Source organism: Neoarius graeffei, chromosome 20 (genome assembly GCF_027579695.1).
Source record: "Neoarius graeffei isolate fNeoGra1 chromosome 20, fNeoGra1.pri, whole genome shotgun sequence".
NCBI classification, from domain to species: domain Eukaryota; kingdom Metazoa; phylum Chordata; class Actinopteri; order Siluriformes; family Ariidae; genus Neoarius; species Neoarius graeffei.
In genome coordinates, this window is record NC_083588.1 from 52323651 (window position 1) to 52339482 (window position 15832).

The following is a 15832-nucleotide window of genomic DNA, read 5'->3' on the forward strand; positions in this document are numbered from 1 at the left end:
GTGATGCATGATCCGTATGAAATCTGTAATAAACTGAAACGTCCGTGACCAATCCGTAAACTATTAGCATCTGTGATGCATCTGTATTCATATCTGTAACCACTCTGTTTTTTATCTTTTTTTTTTTTTTATTATATTTCCGTAATCCGTGACCTATCCATATTTTGTCAACCACCGGAGTGTGTACATGGGTTGTTTCGAAGTCCAAGCTGCACAGTATGACCCGGAATAATGTGCTACTACTTGGGAAAAGTTGCATGCATTTTATTTACCCAAGTGTCAGGCCCAAACGATAGAATAGTCAGGATTATAGTTGTGGTGTGACCGCTCCAGACTGGAACTAAATTCAGGCAGAAGTACGGTATAGTCACAGGTGTACATTACATTACATAAACTTTTTTTTATTTCAGACACCAGAAGTCCATATGGCATTTAAATATAAAAAAAAAGTATAAATGATAAAGACAAAAAATAAAAGCAAAAAAAATAACAACAAGCACATGCGTAAGGACAATTATAAAAAAATATAAACTCTTGCACCAATGCCTCCTAAGCCTGGACGTAAAACGGTAACGGCTTTTTAGCGGACTGGCCAAGGCCTCAATTATAGCATTCTCAGACCTATCTATACAACACATAAAACTATACATTAAATGTCTTAAAAGTGCCTTAAAAGTTGGCACTGCAGAGGACACAAATAATTCACTGGCACTATGCCACCTAGGGACCCTGAGTAGCAGCCTCATTGCATCATTATATGCTACCTTGAGTCGCTGCATACTACCCTTTTTACAGCAGGACCACAATTGAGTAGTGTATAAAGGTGTGATGTATGTTCTGAACAAGGAGCATTTCACATCATTGGAGCACACAGAAAAGTTACGTATAAGCATATTAGCTTGGGAATAAATTTTACATCTCTGTTGATAGATGTCCTTGTCATCTGACCAGTCATCGGATATGACATCTCATCTCATTATCTGTAGCCGCTTTATCCTTCTACAGGGTCGCAGGCAAGCTGGAGCCTATCCCAGCTGACTACGGGCGAAAGGCGGGGTACACCCTGGACAAGTCGCCAGGTCATCACAGGGCTGACACATAGACACAGACAACCATTCACACTCACATTCACACCTACGGTCAATTTAGAGTCACCAGTTAACCTAACCTGCATGTCTTTGGACTGTGGGGGAAACCGGAGGAAACCCACACGGACACGGGGAGAACATGCAAACTCCACACAGAAAGGCCCTCGCCGGCCACGGGGCTCGAACCCGGACCTTCTTGCTGTGAGGCGACAGCGCTAACCACTACACCACCGCCCCGGATATGACGTCCAAGATATTTTATTTCATCACACACAGCAAGAGGACCGCCTGACAAGGAAAACGTGGGAAAATTTGATTTTCTGTCCCCAACGCTTCTAACTATCATTATTTGGCTCTTCTTAGCATTATACTGTATATCATGATCCAGGCCATACTGAGAGCACACCTTTAACATCTGCTGTAGCCCAGGACTATAAGGACACAGCAGGACCAAGTCATCTGCATACATCAAATGGTTAACAATAGTGTTGCCCACAAGGCAGCCAGTTTTTAGTCCATTTAACCGATCAGAGAGATAATCCATATACACATTAAATAAAACAGGAGACAAAATCCCACCTTGACGCACTCCATTACTGACAGAAAATGGAGCCGACACAACATTATCCCATTTAACCTCAAACATTTGATGAGCATACCAAAACACTAATATTCTCACTAAAGGCTTAGGGACACCTCGATCTAACAAAGACGCATATGATTGTTATGTGCGGGCATGTACAACTTGATTAACAATGGGACATTCATATTCATTTTGTTTTAATCAAATTATGCCAGTGATGTGATGGCAATGTGGCTTTAGCTACAACAGCAAATCCCAACACTAAACAGCAATTTGCAGGAGGTAATGGCATGAAAGGACTGATAGTGTAAAGAGTGCAGCTAAGAGGAATCAGAGCTGCGTAAAAAGCGAGAGGTAGAGAGCAGAAATGAAACTGAACGGGGCGGGAGCTAGGTTAGAGCAGTCAACGTAAGTTGGCATTTAGAGTGAGGGCACACAATTTTACCTTTCCATCCCTGCTTTAAAATTGTGATTTTCGGCATGCACAAATAATGATGGCACAAAATCTGGACTGCTTGAGTCAAGCGAGACCTCTCCTACAAACACAATTGCATGCAAAGCTAAGTTAACATGCTAACGATATTCATTACATTGTGTAACTAAAGGCTTAGGGACACCTCGATCTAACAACTTTAGAAATAATTTTTCATGATTGATTCTATCAAATGCTTTAGATGCGTCAATGAAGCACAGGAAAACGGTTGAGTTCAGGCTAGTGTATCTTGCTACAATCTCTTTGAGAGCATATATACATAGGTCAGTCCCATGCTTTCTTTAAAAACCAAACTGATTATCATGAGTATAGACCCCTTCGCATGTTTGTAAACAAACCGACCGTTGCCAGGATGCGCGCGCAGCCTGGACCCAGAAACAATGGCGCTGCCCATAGACTGGCATTATGAGCTGTCAGATTATGCCAAACAATTGTCGTTACAAGATCGAGAATGCTACATAAATAAGTTAACTCTAACAAGTGGACATCGCCTACCGGATCCGTATTTAATTAAAGAGTGGACGGACGATGTTAGTAAGTTCCCTGGTATACAATGGCCAGATATATACTCGTACCTTATTGACAAGACTTCAGTGTACACCCACGAAAAACTTCGTGCCTTCAAGTCTTTAGACGCATATGATTATGTTATGTGCGGGCATGTTCAACTTGATTAACAATGGGACATTCATATTCATTTTGTTTTAATCAAATTATGCCAGTGATGTGATGGCAATGTGGCTTTAGCTACAACAGCAAATACCAACACTAAACAGCAATTTGCAGGAGGTAATGGCATGAAAGGACTGATAGTGTAAAGAGTGCAGCTAAGAGAAATCAGAGCTGCGTAAAAAGCGAGAGGCAGAGAGCAGAAATGAAACTGAACGGGGCGGGAGCTAGGTTAGAGCAGTCAACGTACCGGTAAGTTGGCATTTAGAGTGAGGGCACACAATTTTACCTTTCCATCCCTGCTTTAAAATTGTGATTTTCGGCATACACAAATAATGATGGCACAAAATCTGGACTGCTTGAGTCAAGCGAGATCTCTCCTACAAACACAGTTGCATGCAAAGCTAAGTTAACATGCTAACAATATTCATTACATTGTGTAACTATGACCCAGCTAATCAGACAAACGTTACCAAAGTATTTTGCTACATCAATAAACGAAGACTAGAAAGAATAAAAAAGAAAGATTTAATAAATAGCCTGATCTTACCTGTGATGAAGTGGGCGCTGCAAACCTGCACATTTTTGATGGTGCTTTCATCCCAGTCTACACGTTTGATGGCTTGTAGTCATAGACGTCGGCGATTTTATTTATTTTTTTTTTTGGAATGGGTGAGATCCTGCTGGAATTCTGTACATTTTAACCCCATCACTGCAACGATTCTGACACCCGACAACACAACAACTAGGCATTTCTGAGTCTTTTTTGGGTCCAGGCTGCGTGCGCAATTTCCGCTTGCGTATGAATGACGTTTACTGCGAAGGGGTCTATACACATACATTTCTATCTTAACTAGCAGTATTCTCTCCAAGACTTTGGACAAGATACTGGCTAGTGCGATAGGTCTGTAATTGCTAATACTGTTAAGCTTACCAGCTTTATCCTTAAGTACAGGCACTATAGACTGGTACCAAAAATCAAAAAAGTGCTTATTTAAGGAGTTAAAGGCATTTTTGAGACAAAGTCGGCAAACAGTCTTATTTTGTCAATTTGGGTGTGCCGAATTCAAATCTGCAATATGCCGAGCTCTATCTGACCTCTGTTGACCTCTAGAGGTCATTGAACTTTGGGCCTGTAAATGTCTCAGCTGAACCCAGTTTCTCAGCTTTCTAAGGAATGAAATGTACTAAAATGATTAATGAAGTTAGCAAACGGCCTTGTTTGTTAAATGTTTGGGTGCTGAATTCATTTTTCATTTGTAAAACGACATATGACCTCTGATAACCTCAAGGTCATTAAACTTGGCCTATGGACCCTTTTCACGTGACGTCACGACAAACGCGGCCGCCATTTTGGACGTGTACTACCAGTAGTTTACCACAGCCAGCATTGAGGAACGGCAGCAAAGAAAGTTTTTACTTTCAGCAAGACTTCCATCATGCCACTATATTGTTGTGCACCTGGATGTAGTAACCATCAACAAACAAGGCAAGGTTTATCATTTTATCGGATCCCGATGGAGAAGATGGATAGCGGCCATTAACAGATTGGCAGCCCTCGGCACACCAACGCTTGTGTAGTGACCACTTTGTTGGAGGTAAGACGAATAAAATTAGCCAGAAAAGGCATTACATTGCTGTTAACATTCTGTGGCGGCGAGTGTGTAACCAAATAGGTTAAAATAACCCATTGTAACCTCTTTGTTCTTCTGTAGTAGCTATTGTTGACTAGCTAATGTCAACAAGTAGCTGGTATGTTACTGTAGCAATGTTTACGTTCAGTCATTTGGATGACTGTTAAAACCTTTCAGTCTCAAGTTTTTCCTTTACTGTATTTACTAGTTTACTGTAATTATGATCCGGCAGCTATTTACACCGGATCCAGTGTAAATAGCTGCCGGAGCCAACGTCCGAGGTTCCGGAGCGCGCTCCGGCTTGCTCTCCCTCAAATTAAGCAGCGCGCGCCGGCTTGCTCCCGGAGTGCTCCGACTGAGGTTCCCCTCAAATTAAGCACCGCGCGCCGGCTTGCTCCTGGAGTGCTCCGGCCGAGGTTCCGGAGCACACTCCGGCCGAGGTTGCCCTCAAATTAAGCAGCGCGCTCCGGCTTGCTCCGGAGCAAGCCGGAGCGCGCTCCGTAACCTCAGCCAGAGCACTCCTGGAGCAAGCCGAAGCGCGCTCTGGAACCTCGGCCGGAGCACTCCTGGAGCAAGCCGGAGCGCGCTCCGGAACCTCGGACGTTGGCGTGTATGTGTATGGCGATGGGTTTTTAACGACATAGGTATACAGATCATGTGGGCCGAAGTCAAGTAAAGACGAGGGCTTCGTGTACTTCCGTACGTCAGTGAACAATCCTGGTGGAAGCAGGTAAACGTCGTTCTCTAAGCCTGCTAACCTCATTTTTTGCAAATACCTCTCCCTCTGCTCGCCCTGTAAATGCCCTACGTCGCTGGATAGTGAAGGTGTTTTCTGCATCTCGCTCCTTTTTCTTTTATGTTTTTCATTTGTCGCCTTCCTCGCATTCAAACTGATTCGAGCCGAAGTCTACTACATGTCCAAAATGGCGGTCGCGTTTACGAAGGTCACGTGACTGAAAAGGGTCTATAGGCCTATGCATTTAACGGCATTTTTAAACTGACTTTACTCCCCCAAAAAGAATATGAACAGACAAAAAACGAATAGAAAGGAACAAATACAACATTAAATGCCAGTCCATGTACATGTGACTTACTTTTCACAATGAGAATGCCTCGGCGATCACCTTACATAACATTGCATTACATTTAGCGGTTATTGTTTATACAAAGCTACTGAAAAAAGGACAGATTCAGCAGCATACAAAATGTGGGGGCATACAGGGTATACAGGTTAATCAGGGTTAGTATATATGAGAGGTTTTTTCTTTGTTGTTTGTTTTTTGTAAAGGCTTTACCCCGTTTAAAACAAAACAAACAACAAAGAAAAAAACTCTCATATATCCTAACCCTGATTAACCTGTATACCCTGTATGCCCCCACATTTTGTACGCTGCTGAATCTGTCCTTTTTTCAGTAGCTTTGTATAAACAATAACCGCTAAATGTAATGCAATGTTATGTAAGGTGATCGCCTAGGCATTCTCATTGTGAAAAGTAAGTCACATGTACATGGACTGGCATTTAATGTTGTATTTGTTCCTTTCTATTCGTTTTTTGTCTGTTCATATTCTTTTTGGGGGAGTAAAGTCGGTTTAAAAATGCCGTTAAATGCATAGGCCTATAGGCCAAGTTTAATGACCTTGAGGTTATCAGAGGTCATATGTCGTTTTACAAATGAAAATGAATTCAGCACCCAAACATTTAACAAACAAGGCTGTTTGCTAACTTCATTAACCATTTTAGTACATTTCATTCCTTAGAAAGCTGAGAAACTGGGTTCAGCTGAGACGTTTACAGGCCCAAAGTTCAATGACCTCTAGAGGTCAACAGAGGTCAGATAGAGCTCGGCATATTGCAGATTTGAATTCGGCACACCCAAATTGACAAAATAAGACTGTTTGCCGACTTTGTCTCAAAAATGCCTTTGGGTGTCACAATTCTGGATTTTGGTACCAGTCTACTAGCATTACGGCCATAATAGATTTGGGTAGGACTCCATGAACTATACAGCCAGTAAAGCACATAGACAATAAGTGACAGCTTATAACTGGCAAATTTTAAATGCTCTGCAGTAATGCAGTCCATACCACAGGCCTTATTATTATCCACAATGTTAATGGCATCAGTGACATCAGCTGCCCTTACTACCATATCAGCAGAGATGCCATGTTCAAGACGAATATGAACAGAGTTACTTTTCACACAGTTAAAAAGGTTATAATAATGCTCACGCCAAAGATCAGCTATTTTTTTCTGGGCCATTGACACCTTCAATGTCTGAGGGCAGGGGAGTTTTACTGTTGTTCATGATTTTTATTTCTTTCCAGAATTCAGTAGGGTTACTACTCTGTAGCTTTCTAGCAAGTGAGTCTGCTCTCATTGTGTCCTCATTTTTCTTAATAAAACGGAGGGCGGGGCGGCACGGTGGTGTAGTGGTTAGCGCTGTCGCCTCACAGCAAGAAGGTCCTGGGTTCGAGCCCCGGGGCCGGCGAGGGCCTTTCTGTGCGGAGTTTGCATGTTCTCCCCGTGTCTGCGTGGGTTTCCTCCGGGTGCTCCGGTTTCCTCCACAGTCCAAAGACATGCAGGTTAGGTTAACTGGTGACTCTAAATTGACCGTAGGTGTGAATGTGTGTGTGAATGGTTGTCTGTGTCTATGTGTCAGCCCTGTGATGACCTGGCGACTTGTCCAGGGTGTACCCCGCCTTTCGCCCGTAGTCAGCTGGGATAGGCTCCAGCTTGCCTGCGACCCTGTAGAACAGGATAAAGCGGCTAGAGATAATGAGATGAGATGAGAAAACGGAGGGCATATTTAAATCTAGCATTGGTACGTTTTTTTCAACTCTAACAAATCTCCCTGTCTTGGTCTACCAGCCTCAACCCAATTTCTAAACGCCTTTCTTGCCACAGCATGCTGTTCAGCCACAAACTCATTCCACCCAGGTCTAATGTTTGGAACTTTACACTTACTATTAAACAAAGATACACGAAGTATTAAGACATTTAACAATATCATCATACATGACACACAGTTCATCAGTATGTTGTACATTCTTACAGTTGATATCTGTGCACATTAAAGCCTCTTTGGGCAAGACAATATTATTTAGACAACTATCTGTAAGGTTTAAATACCCAGCCATATCCTCATCACACAGTAGTAGTTATAGTGATCGGTGTTGTGGGACCGGGCCCTTAATATATTTAGCATGTCTACTGGAGTACAGTGCCAAAACTTTTGTTTGTGTATGCATGTGTAGTATGTGTTTATTCTCCCTGAACTGTTATCTGGAAAGTGTAGTATGTGAGAGATCAGGGTGTTGTATAGGTTTAAAGTGTGTGTGGTTGGTTGTAGGTGTATTTTGGCCGTTGGCTGATTGAAGGCTCTCCGTATGTGATCCTGCTGGATGTTGGTTTCACCGCCTGGTCTCTGGACCGCTGGAAGAGTGAATTATGGGAAAACTGTGCCATCGGGGTGCCCTGGTTCGACCGGGAGGCCAACGACGCCGTCCTGTTCGGCTTCCTCACCGCCTGGCTGCTCGGAGAGGTGTGTGTTTTTATGTGTGTTGCTGTTTATGATGTTATGAGTTCATCCATCATTCGTACATTTTGTGTGTGTTTTTAGTATGCAGCGCAGTGTGAAGATCCTCCACACATCTTGGCTCATTTTCACGAGTGGCTGGCTGGACTGGGGCTGGTTTTATGCCGACAGAGGCACTTGCCTGTAGCAACTATTTTCACCACACACGCCACGCTGCTCGGCCGATACCTGTGTGCCGGAAACGTGGACTTCTACAACAACCTAGCAGAGGTGTGTGTGTGTGGGGGGGGGGGTCAATTTTAAAAGGGAAGCACAATTTTAGAAATAATACAGTCCCTGTGTCCAAAATCGCTCCCTACTCACTATCTAGGGCACTATATAGTGAGGACGCCATTTTGTATTACTGTCCGAAACCTTAGTGAGGATTATTTACACCCTATATAGTGCACTAAAAGTATCCCACAATGCATCCCGAAAAATAGCATACAACCGATGGTCACTAACCAAAGCAATATATCCCATCATGCATTGCGGTTGCGCTGAAAGAAATCAAATTAAAAGCCTCCAATTTGATTTAATAAAAGGCAGCAGCAAAGAAGAAAGTATTCAGTCTCATCTCATCTCATTATCTCTAGCCGCTTTATCCTTCTACAGGGTCGCAGGCAAGCTGGAGCCTATCCCAGCTGACTATGGGCGAAAGGCGGGGTACACCCTGGACAAGTCGCCAGGTCATCACAGGGCTGACACATAGACACAGACAACCATTCACATTCACGCCTACGGTCAATTTAGAGCCACCAGTTAACCTAACCTGCATGTCTTTGGACTGTGGGAGAAACCGGAGCACCCGGAGGAAACCCACGCAGACACGGGGAGAACATGCAAACTCCGCACAGAAAGGCCCTCGCCGGCCCCGGGGCTCGAACCCAGGACCTTCTTGCTGTGAGGTGACAGCGCTAACCACTACACCACCGTGCCGCCCCGTATTCAGCCTTGATTTAAAAAAAAAAAAAGAACTGAAAGATGCAGGCACTTTGTATTGATTAATGTGGGAAATACGCACCGTATAATATGGATTTATCACAAAAATACATGCATGTGTTTTTATTATTTTGAAAACCCACCAGCCGACTGATCTGGCACGTTTTAATTGTGTGACAGTAATGACGTAAATAACGGCGTGACGGAGGAGTGTCCGAAAGTGTTTTTTCATTTTACCAGTGAGCTCACTATATAGTCCTCTATATAGTAATTCCCTATATAGGGAGTAGTGAACGAGTGAGCGATTTCGGACAGTGTGTGAATCTCTCTCTCTGTGTGTGTGTTTGTGTGTAGTTTAATGTTGATAAGGAGGCAGGCGATAGACAGATCTACCACCGCTACTGTTTAGAGCGGGCTGCAGCACGCTGTGCTCACGTCTTCACCACTGTGTCGAAGATCACAGCCATCGAGGCTGAACACTTGCTCAAACGGAAACCAGGTGATCCTCCTCATCCTCCAGCCCAATTCCTACAAACGTCTCAACGTTCAATGTGTTTCCTAATGAGCTTGTGGTAACTTGCAGTATGTTAAGAAGATACTCCAGAAATTTTTAATTACTCCTAATTTCTGTATATGGTGTCTGTTATGTGTTTGTGTGTTTGTGCGTGATGACTACAGACAAGAATTTCGTCACGTTTCCTTGTAATGAGAAAAGAACTGAAAGTCTAGGGGCATTTGTTGAGAAATGTGTGACGATGTAACGCAAATTTAGAGAACTGAACTCCACATAACCACAGACTAACCATTAATCTCTTCGTCTCTTGACTGCAAGAATTAAAAGATGTATTGGAAGATCGGTTTCGTCATCCGTCTTCAGTGTAGGTACATTCGGTATGTGCAATTGGTCTTAAGTGATTTAATCTCATTAAATCAGTCTCATTAAATCATTAAATTGAGTCAGTCTCATTGAATCATACCATTGAATCAGTCTCATTGAATCATTTTCATTGAATCAGTCTCATTGAATCATACCATTAATTTTGGCGTTTAATAATAAATTACCAAACAGCTAAATGTATTACTTAACGTATTACAAAGACAGCCAATAGCACTTATGTACACTTTCGAGTTCTTTGAAATTGTGTGACTTCAAAAATATCGGTACAACAAATAAACACACAGTTTCAATAATGATTGGATTTATTATAACAATGATAAAAACAGTGATATAATGGCAGCTGAAATGGTCATCATTGATATGTGTGGGTGTGTGCGTTGGAGTGTGTGTGAGTGTGTGAGAGTTGGGGAATGGGTCACCATGTGTTTTTGAGGAGAACAAAGGATTAGCTGATTGCTAATGAGACAAAAGAATTAGCCCTGTTGGCTAACCCACTCCCTCTAATGCCGCTTTTCCACTACCAACGCGGCTGAGTTAGGCTGAGCCGTGCGGTGCTGAGTTGGGCTGAGTCGAGCTGAGCGGGGCTGTTGGAGTTGCATTTCGACTACAACTGCGCTGAACCGTGCTGGCTGGAAGTGGGTGGACACATTGGGTGGAGTTAGCGAAAGTGTGTGGACGTCACATGATGTCGTTAGGCGGCGCAAACAGTGACATCAGTGACCTTTTAAGCGGTAGTCTCATGACCCGGATAGTAAACAATAAACATGGAGTCGTTAGTGTTGCTGGTATTGGTGCTGTGGCTTGTTGTCACCGACAACACCAACAGATACTGGCAAGAGCGTATAGATGAGGCGAGGCGCATAACGCTTCAGAAATTCTCGTAATTCGTAATTCTTCTTCTTCCGGGTTTACGGTGTTTACAGATCCCAGCGTGCTCGCGGGGCGTGTGTGGGCATGTGAGGACACTTCTCCTCACCAATCAGTGCACAGGGGAGTGTCTCCTCACGCCCCTAGCCCCACTCGGCTCGGTTTGGCTTGCTTCAGCCCCACTCCAAAACCGTGCGAGTTTTGGGGGCTGAGCAGGGCTGAAGCGAGCGGAGTCGTGCTGTTCTGAGGTAGTCGAAACGCGAGCCGTGTCGGGCTGAAGTGAGCTGAAGCGAGCTGAAGTGAGCTGAAAAAGGGTAGTGGAAAAGGGCCATAACATTACCAAATTCACTGAAATCTTGATGAGGTCAAAATATGTGTAATAAGGAAATTAAGGATGTTAGTAAGGAATAGAGAAGCATGCAACAGCCTATCTATTAACAATTGAGAGAACATAGAACAATGTAGAACACAAAATTAAGTATGCACAATTTAAACAGTTCCTGAGTTTAAATTCACACTACTTCATAAAGCTAATTCCTAAGACTAGTCTTTGCCCCCAAAAAATGCCAGTCTTACTTAGTCTTATGCAAGATTATAGAGATGTTCCGAGACTTGTGGACTCCACAGGAGCACGTGAGTCAATTCCGTGGAAACGCAGAGAATTTCTTGGTCCGACGGTTTGTCGTTCGTGAAGAAAAGTCTCTGATCAAACAATGTGCACAGCGCTTTAGTCAGAAGGAATCCGGTCGCTTCTAACTTTAAATTAACTGCTTTGGGCGGCAGTCGTAATGTTACTTTATAATAAACAAATGAAAGGAAACCGGTTGTAACTCAGTCTGAGTTAGATCGCGCGATTCTGGAGTTCTACCGTGGCCAGAGGTAAATGAAAGGAAACACACTAAATTCTTACTTTCAAAGCAGAAGTTGTGATTTCGGACAGTCCAGTGAGAGAGTGCCTCTTTTTATGTCTGTTACCGCGTGGTCCCAGCCCCAAAGAGACAGACGGAAGTGTGCTTGAGTCACTTATAGCTTCCGGGAGGAAGTGACGTAGGTGATCCCGCCCAGGCGTGACGTAGGTCAACGCGGAAGTTGGCTGATGGGAAATGTAGTTTCTTAAAGGGACTGTGTGTTGTACCTACATCAGTAAGGGCTTTAAAGTGCATATTACGGGTAAATTCAGGAGCAGGATCAATGTAATTCTCCTATTTTATATTAAACTTTGGTCAACTATCTGTAACATTCTGCATTCTCTGCAATTTTTTTACCTTGCACAATACCAGAAAAATTAAGTTGAAATCAAGCCGTTTGAGGCGAATTGGTCCGCCTCTGAAAAAACTTGCCATTTGGATTTCCTGGAAAACACTGATTTTCGTGACGTCGCGTGCGGGACGCCTCCTTCTGAATCCTACGTCAGCGCTGGTTTGTTTATGAGAAAACGACCTGGTGGTTTTCTGCAAATTTCTTCAACGTTATCGCGTAATTATTAAAATGGTTAACAGATGTATCGTAGGAGGGTGTAGCAACACCAATCTTGATGGGATTAGTACTCATCGTTTCCCAAAAGACCGGACAATGAGAGAGAAATGGGAGCGCTTGGTCTACACAGGCTGTGCACTGAAACCATGCAAAGCTCTCTCAGCCTGCTGGTGCTTCCGCAGGTAACGTCACAAATCTGGCTCCAGACTCCCTTGGGATTTTTCCAGACGTGTTTTGTTTTTTTTTGTTTTTTTTTCTGCTGTAGACAGCAAAATTACCCTTCTGGATGAGTGTGTAAAGGGACATACTTTCATATAAAAAAAAAAAAAAACGAAATTGGTCCAGAATATGCACTTAAACCTGGTCAGGGTTGTGGTGAATCTGGAGTCGATCTTGGGAGCGCTGGAAGTAAGGGAGGATGGGGCACTAATCTCTTGTAGCGCAGTGTAGGTTGTATTCAGTCACGTGACCTTTTGCCTGCGAGTTTACTTCCGGTGAATGAAGTGGTGGTCAGGCAAAAGCAGTTTGGCTGCCATTATGTAAAGAGCTAGTGAAACCATCTCTGACTATTTTCGTAGTTTAGAGGCCAATGCACGGTCAAGATGCCTTCAGAAAGTTGTTCTTTGCGATGGGATAGATCCTTAGACGCTAACAAAGAAGGATTTTTCCTACGAGTTGGAAAATTATCCATCCGTTAAGTTCCCCAACATCTCAAACTACCTGGTGCTGCAGACATCGTTCTACACGGGGACACAGACGCAAACCTGGAAGAGCATGGAGGCGTACAACTTTTTATTATATAAATCGGGGATCCCAGACGTCCTCTATTTAGCGGAATTCCGCTATTTTTCTAGCCAAAGTGTTGTTTTTTTTAAATCTCTTGTATATCCGTTAAAAATATGTTTAAGTAAAATGACCAGCAGAATACGTTCTGATTTGGTTTGCTTGTTTAGCGATGTTTTCGTCGGCTTCGTTTGTTCTCGTTGACATTCGGGAACACTCGGAAGTTAAATTGATGTAAATACCGCGAGACTGTACGCGATAGAACGAGAAAACAATATGGCTGTGCCCATTTGTTAGAAAACGTGTTTTAACTCCGTTCGTGCTTTTTGTTTCTAATGCGTTGAACTTAATTCAGAGCACTGCAGGAACATCAGAAAAAGCAGAAGGAAAGATCAGAGAAACAAAAGCAGAGAAAACTGGAGGAAAGATCACAGAATGCACCCCAGAAAAGAGCATTAAATTCCTCTGCAGTGAAACCTTTCAAAAAGAGAAAGGTTTAAATCAGATATCTCCAATATTTTGCTGTACATATGTATATATCTAATATTACTGAATCATTGATCTCATTATCTCTAGCCGCTTTATCCTGTTCTACAGGGTCGCAGGCGAGCTGGAGCCTATCCCAGCTGACTACGGGCGAAAGGCGGGGTACACCCTGGACAAGTCGCCAGGTCATCACAGGGCTGACACATAGACACAGACAACCATTCACACTCACATTCACACCTACGGTCAATTTAGAGTCACCAGTTAACCTAACCTGCATGTCTTTGGACTGTGGGGGAAACCGGAGCACCCGGAGGAAACCCACGCGGACACTGGGAGAACATGCAAACTCCACACAGAAAGACCCTCGCCGGCCACAGGGCTCGAACCCGGACCTTCTTGCTGTGAGGCGACAGCGCTAACCACTACACCACCGTGCCACCTGTGACAATAACTCGAAACAAAAAAAATAAACAAATGAGATGAACTATGGATACTATTGCTATATTATAACAAAATCAGTGGAATATTTAGGCAAGTATATTCTTCAAAGCTACATTTTCTATAAATAACAATTTTTTTTTGCCACTTCTGTCATTGATTACAAAATATGGCATCAAATAGATACACATTATTGTTAAATTCTGTTGCTTTTCTATGTTAAATCTATGTAAAAAATGTGTTCTATAGCATCTTTAAATGTTAAAATCTCAACAGCTTCAGGGGCTTTGCCCCCTGTACCCCCAGCAGGGGCACTGCCCCTGCACCCTGCAAAGGGCTTGCAGCCCCCTTGACCCATGCTGATAGTTTCTTACATTCGTCTATTTTTTTCAATTACTGCTGGGATCCCTGATAAATAAAGATCTGAGGATCAGGACACTGCAAGATAAATCCTGTATTGTTTACGTCTGGGCTTTTTGGATAGATCTTCATGATGATTGCTACGACACTGCAAGTTTTCGTATCAGGTGAAAACAAACCACAGCTGCTCGATTCTCAAGCCTCCCTGCTCTTCTTCTCTTCTGGGTAAATCATTCCCAAAGATCCACAGAAACCTAGTCTGGTTAACACCAGACCATATCACAAGTGAAATATGGTCTGGAATCCGCCTATTGAATTTCTCGTAGGGGAGGTGTGGTTTACGATTGTCAACGGCCGTTTATTGGACGTTGCGAATGTCTGTCATTTGGCGTATACGTAGCCCATGACCAGTCATGGCAGTTGTACCCGGTGACGTAATTAGAGCGACGAAGAAAGACTGTAACGCCAAACGCTGTTCTTTTTTTAAAACAAACTTTCGCTCTAAACTATTCAGAACAGTGTCTAAAGCTTGATCGAAAGTTTGGTTCATATCGCTCGCCGCCTTGTTAAATGTGATCCGTAAACAGTCCCAAATAAACTACAAGCTTCCGTTTGTCGAGTAGTATGCGTCACCGTCTTTCCACCCCTCCCCACTCTCTGATTGGCTCCCTAACTCAGGCGAGCCTTTAGACCATAGTTTCCATGCTGTCTTTTCAGATTGGAACGATTGTGCAAAGCAGCATGGGATTTCCCAGGCTAACAGAAGCCCCTTTAAAGACCTGGGTATCGGTGAAACAGGACGGAGACGTGATCACGGCTCCCTGTAACTGCATGGCCAGGGAAGCGGGTTCGTCCTGTTCACTCGTGAGCTCTGCTTTTGTGTTTATGTGGATCGTCTCGATCATCTCATCTCTCTAGTTCAGCGTAGGAGCCCAATCTACATCATCGTCCTTGTAAAGATTGCTCGGACATCCTGATAAATAATTGCAATTAAATATTATACTTATCGGCCTATTCGGTTTATAGCCATGTTGAATTTAGTTCGTTTTGTCCACGGCAGGCGTCGCTTATCCGCACGATCTTCACGAGACTTGTGCGAGACTTCGAAGCGTGAAGTGTCAGCCAGGTGTCAGCGCCGCCATTTTGAAAACTGCGAAATATTCCACAAAAAATGAGTTTAAATGACGATTACTGCCTACTTTTTTTCAAACTTTCCTGATCGCTGTCAAAACAAACAAAACTTCCGGCTTGATTACGTCAGCGTTCGAAAGAGGTCGCGCGCGTCTTTTGACAACGTTGGCAGATGTCGGTCGCTTTGATTTCCGCTGTACGTTTTACTTCCGTCCTACGATGTCTCGCACAGGTCTCTGCGAATCTCGTTTACAGCCATTGCTTTGACATATGGACTGATATATTACATAGCGTATTTCAAACACTCATAACTTGCTATAGTAGTGACAAAATAGCGATCAAAAATGCATTCCTGTATTTAATGAGAGAAATAGAATTTTGATCATAAAAAAATTTGCCTTCAGT

At 43.3% G+C, this 15832-nt stretch overlaps 1 protein-coding gene across 2 annotated transcripts in view; it reads left to right on the forward strand.

Annotated features, from left to right (window-relative positions):
* gys1 (glycogen synthase 1 (muscle)) overlaps positions 1-15832 on the forward strand; it is a 53024-nt gene that overhangs the window by 23887 nt on the left and 13305 nt on the right. For both annotated transcript variants that reach the window (XM_060901966.1, XM_060901965.1), the window contains exons 4-6: positions 7819-8010; positions 8089-8274; positions 9340-9484. In XM_060901966.1, coding sequence (XP_060757949.1) covers positions 7819-8010; positions 8089-8274; positions 9340-9484 — 523 coding nt within the window. The remainder of the gene's footprint in view (positions 1-7818; positions 8011-8088; positions 8275-9339; positions 9485-15832) is intronic.